The following is a 5,626-nucleotide window of genomic DNA, read 5'->3' on the forward strand; positions in this document are numbered from 1 at the left end:
TCCTGCGGCCCAATTGTTGAGAACTACCAACAGCCCCTTGCATTCAATGCCGCTAGCATATTCCGTAGCAGGACATCTGTTCCAGTGTCTGACAGGTACACCCCATCTGCCCTGTAATAGTGCGGCTGCCGCAAGTTAATCAGGGTGTGCCTAATGCTGCCTAAACCTGCACCCCCTAGAAATTTGGCCATGAGGCTGTTAAGCCTCTTCCTTGACAACTCCATGCCCTTTTGGGAGCGCGCACCAACCCATACCCTTCTGGGAATGATCTCGGACCACACCACCTCCGTGTTATCCATGCTCCTGGCTAAATTGGTGAGCTCCTTCTTTAACATGTGAAGTAGTGTTTTCCTCCCTATCACCGGAAGGTCATTTCCCCCTAGATGAATTACTACAATATCCGGGTCCTTTGAGCGGGAGCAGAAATCTGCAATGACGCTCCCCAAGTCTCTCCAGTGCGACCCCGGCTTCCCAAACCATCGCACCATTGTTCGTTGAAAGGGGAACGTTGCATCCCACCCCACGGCGTGGGCTCTGTAAGCAGCCATGGATACGTAAGATAGCCCGATGACCCACATTGTTTTGCGTTCTGTGGAGTAGAACAGAAAAACAGAAATGTTGAGTTCAGTCTTCAACAAGCCTTTTATTATAGGTGTAACCTGGTGTACATAAGTGTATAAAGATCCCGACCCGAACCCTCGCAAACCCCTGCCTGTTTAATCCTTTAACTGCTGGGTGTTGGGCGAATGTAAACCTGGAACCTGTCTGATTCCCATCTTCCTAATCGTTTTATTGCTGTTGCCGACATACCCTCCTGGAACGCTGTTGTGGCTGCCCCAATGCGGAAGGAATGTGTAGTGTAGTGATGCCCCTGGAGCCCAGCCATTTGGACCGTTGCTGCTAACACCCTTTTAAACTGATAAAGCGTTACTGGGCTCCCGTCTTCGTGGGTGAGAAGGTAGTTGTCGCCGTTGACACCCTCCCGTTCCTTGATGTACCCTGCTAAAAGCTTAACTGGGCAATATGAGCTGTGCCCCCCCATCCTCTTCAGTGTAATGTACTGTCCCCTTCCCACTTGATCTGTCTTAGAGTGTCGCACCCGTAAAGTTGCCTGGTGTGTGCCCAGGGATAGATCTTTAACCAGCAGGGCCCTGCTGCTTTTGTCCCCTTTTGCTCTCGCTACTAGTTCGCTAATGCGAAAGGCCCCAAAGAAGGCCAAGGAAAAGGTCACTTGAAACAGCATACTTTCAAATTCCGAGTGGCAAACCAAAGGGAGGTGGTCCATTAGAATTTTTAGTGTGTTAAAATCAATTGGGGACCTGTGATCCTGTTTTTTGCTTTCAACTTTGGCCCAACCTTTCAAGGCTTCCCTAAGAACAAAACCTTTAGTGGGATCGTCCAAACCCTTTAGCTTAGCATGGTATGCTATAGCTGAAAGGTGCTCTATAACCCATGACCTAGATTTACCGGCTCCCCCGGCCCACACCACGAACTGTTTGACCCTCCATCCCAGTTGTTGGATATTGTCTGTAAGCTCGGAAACATCCGCTGTAAAGTTCCGAAAAGTGTCCACACAACGCCGATACCGCTGTCTTGTTCCCACCGCTAGAGCCTCTTTAGCCATACGCTGTAGTTGACCTTCTAATGCATTAGCTTCCAATATTCCTCTTTGAAGGGCGTCATTTCCTGCTGCGTCTCTGGACATTCTGCTCGGAATCTTTCCCACTGCAAGCGAGAAAGAGCATCAGCTGCCTTGTTCTTAAACCTTGCACATGCTTTGCTGTTATCTGGATATTATACTGGAGACACCCCCTCACCAAATGTCTTAGTAAACCTAATACTATGGGACATGACGCCGCCTGATTATTAATTGCCTGGACGGCTGCCATGTTGTCTGACCGGATGACCAGATTCTTGTTAGCCAAGGTGTCAGACCACAGTGACAATGCCAAAACAATGGGAAAAAGCTCTAGCGCTGTGACATTGATGGTGAGGCCACGTTGTTGCCATCCTGTTGGCCACCCTTTGGCACACCACTCGGAACCCAATATTGCCCCAAAGCCCCCTTGCCGGGAAGAATCTATGTACAGTTGCATCCTCTTATCGGCTGTCCGTAGCGAAGTCCATATTCTAACCCCATTGAAACCTTGGAGAAAAGACAACCACATGTGCAAGTCCTGCTTCAGCCCCTTATTCAACCTTACAATGTGATGTTTCTATGTAATGCCCGCTGTAGCCACTGCCAGTCTTCTTGAAAAAACTCTCCCCACCTGAATGACCCTGGACGCAAAATTGAGCTTACCCATTAACTCCTGTATATCCCGTAATGTTGCCTTCTGTTTTGACAATACCTTTACAATTGCTGCTGCAAAGTCGTGTACATTTTCCACTGGGAGGCGTGACACCCCTTCCACAGAAACCAACTCTATTCCCAAAAAAGTCAGCTTTGTTGTGGGGCCCTCCGTTTTTTCTACCGCCAATGGAACACCCAAACCCTGCGTCACTACTGTGAAGGCTGCCAATGCACGGGCACAATCTGGGGAGTTTGCCCTGCCTACAAATAAGAAGTCATCCAGGTAATGGAGCTTTCCACCTACTGGCTGCACCTTGTTTGTTGCCCATTCCAAGAAGGAACTAAATGCCTCAAAATAAGCACATGAAATTGAACATCCCATGGGCATACACCTGTCATAGTACAGCTTATCCCTGAACTGGAACCCCAGCAAATGAAAACTGTCCAGATGCACTGGTAACAGTCTGAAAGCTGATTCAACATCAGCCTTCGCCATGAGGGCTCCCGTCCCCGCCTGCCTTACCAACTCGATGGCTTCATCAAATGTTGCATACGAGACGGTACAAACCTTCTGGCTTAGCCAGTCATTTACTTAGTTGCCTTTGGGATAGGAGAGGTGGTGGATCATCCTGTACTTGCCTGCTTCCTTTTTTAGAACGATCCCTAGTGGAGAGATAATAAAATTGCCTAATGGGGGGGGTCAAACGGTCCTGCTATTCTTCGTAGCTGCAGCTCTTTTTGTATCTTTTCTGCAACTACTTCCGGCAATTCCTCCGCTCAGCGAAGGTTCTTAGACGACCTGCCTGCTAAAGGGCCACAGTAGGGTATTTTAAACCCTTCTTTGAAACCCCCAAAAAGTAGTTCCCTTTCCTCTTCTTTTGGGTAATGATTCAAAAGTGTTGCTAGTAATTCAAAGGTTATTGGGTATGGGCCTTTGGTTACCCGGCCTGGACTATGGCTGACCCATGAAGGTGGCTACTGGTGTACTTCTAACGAGGGCTTTGCATGCCACAACGGGATGGTCTCCGCCACACCGTGAGCACCCATGTCGGAACCTGCACTGAACCCCCCAGGAGCAACTGCCTGCATTGAACAGGCGACAGGTATTGTCCCTCTGTTTCCGCTGCAGCAGCTGCTTGAATTCGTCTGCCACTTTTGGCGCTCGAAATACCTGCAGTTGGTCCTGGAGCGGCTGCTGGTGCCTCCCCATGATCTGTCCCTGGCCTAGAGCTGATCCTGGAGGAGTGTGGGTTGTTGCCATGCCGCCCTGACCTTGTAACCCTGTTGTCATCTGCACCACACCCGTTGGGAACCCCACCGAAGTCAAGGGCTGATGACCCCTGCCCCCGTTGAATTGTGCACTTGACAGCCCATTGTTGGCCTGTGGTAGCTGCCCCCCGGCCTGCATGTTGGAATTTGGAAAAACCGTGCCCGACTGCTGGCCATGCCCCACCTGTGTGAACTGTGGTAATACTGCTCCCAATTGCTGGTGTAGCGTTTGTCCTCCACTTGCCTGTTGCTGCATGTGACCTATCCAAGTCTGCTGATGCCTCCCACCAACCAGAGAGGACTGCTGTCCCGACCCATCCCCGCTCCTTGATGCTGTGCCCCTCCCATCATCCCATTCCCCGCATAGGTGATCCTGGGTTGAAATGGCAACTGTCCCACTTGCTGCTGAGGGAAACTTGCCACCAACTGTTGGCTCACCCTCGTTTGCGCATTCTCCCCAGGATGTGCCTGTGTGTTTGCCTGCCAACCTTGCCCTGTCGGTGGTGCGCTCCACTGCTGTACCGCACTCCCTGCCCCCCCTAATCCTAACCCAAAACTTGCCTTAGACTCCATCTGGTCCATCCATTCACTCGCCTCCCTTTGATCCCAAGACATCGTAGGTGACTCTTCCATATGTTGGCGGAAGCTTCGATCATATTGCAGCCACCCCATGCCCCCGTAGCGCCTGAACCTGTCCAGGATAGCTTGGTTGTACCCATTCAATGCCGGACCTTGCTCTGGAAATTTCTCCAACATTATGGCTGCCAGTAATGCAAAGGCGTCCAACCAGTTGTTAATATTTTCCTCAGGCCTGACCCTCTTTCTATCCTTGCTGTCTTTGCTGGGCCCAGCTATCCGTAATGTGTCTGCCCCCCTGCGCACATGCTCCACTAGTGAAAATATCCAGGAATTCCCTCCTCCAAACTCTCTCTTTCACCTCCAGTGGGATATGCCATGCTTCTGACCGTGTCCCATTCAGCCCCCTGCCCCTACCCTACTGGACAGTGTTGTATTTGTATCACTGGCTTGGTTTACCTTTGGCAAGGGAGCTTTTTCATAAGCAATAGCGTCACCTTTCCCCGACTGAGCCGAAGCTTTCCTTCCCGCCCCCTCTTGGGCCCTTTGCTCTCTACACCCCCCTTCCCAGACTTGTACTGGGGACCCCTCCTGTGTAACGTCCAACTTAATCCCTTTATCTCCCCCTACCGCCTTCCCATTGTTTTCGCCATTGTGTTTATGCCAATTATTGACCAGTTTTTTAATGACTTCCGTCAACTCACCCAAGGAACCAACTTCTGCTGTTAAAGCCACTTCTTTGCTTGACTGGGCTTTGTCCTCTCCCATTAGCCTACTTGGCACAACTGCCCGCAACACTGCTCCCGCTACCTGTGCGTGTTCCCCCGTTATTTCCTTTGTTATGTCCTTTGGTGGCATCCTTGCCTTTTTTGCTCCTGCGACAGAACCGCCCTTCCCCCACGCCTTCTTTTCCACACCCCGCTTTTCACCCCGTGTCGCTGCATAAGTATGGCCATTAATTGTAAAGCCTTCCCCTTGCAAGTCTTCCATGTCCTTGCCTCGTCCATCTCCTTCAGGGGCGGATGATTGCATTTGCGCCATTGCCAGCTCCCACCCTTCCCAATTCTTGGCCTTTGCTGTTGCTGCAAAGCAGGCCCAAAGCTGCTGAACTTCTTGGCCGCCGCAGTACTCCATTCCTGGGATCACCCCGCTAGATCCTGCTTCTTCGTTCGCCGCTAGTTCCAGGATGCCGCCTTGAGACAGTCCCTCCTCTCCCATCATGCTCTGGCGCGTACAGGAGCACTCCTTTTTCAGGGCTGACCTAAAATTGAAAATGATGTTAACTTTGCTAGCGGTGGCTGTGAGTACCTTAGTGTGTGGATACCTATTAACTCAACTATGGGCCCCGGCCTAGCGGTGCCTACACCGGGTACCGCACCCCCCCACCCCCCAGCGCTGTCTTGCGGTGTTCCGTATCGTTGATGCGTGCCGCCCCTCCTATCATTAGTAACTCACCTTGAGGTCCGGTCACAACCCCTTATGCTTGTT

At 51.2% G+C, this 5,626-nt stretch overlaps 1 protein-coding gene across 1 annotated transcript; it reads right to left on the reverse strand.

Annotated features, from left to right (window-relative positions):
* Positions 1-631: 631 nt before the first annotated feature.
* LOC146813737 (uncharacterized) lies at positions 632-5,374 on the reverse strand. The gene is made up of 2 exons (XM_085609112.1): positions 4,843-5,374; positions 632-1,725 (listed from the first exon to the last, which is right to left on the reverse strand). The coding sequence occupies exons 1-2, from the start codon at positions 5,357-5,359 to the stop codon at positions 725-727; spliced, it is 1,518 nt and encodes a 505-aa protein (XP_085465238.1). The 5' UTR covers positions 5,360-5,374; the 3' UTR covers positions 632-724.
* Positions 5,375-5,626: the final 252 nt, after the last annotated feature.

This window comes from Triturus cristatus, chromosome 6 (genome assembly GCF_964204655.1).
Source record: "Triturus cristatus chromosome 6, aTriCri1.1, whole genome shotgun sequence".
Classification (NCBI taxonomy): Eukaryota; Metazoa; Chordata; class Amphibia; order Caudata; family Salamandridae; genus Triturus; species Triturus cristatus.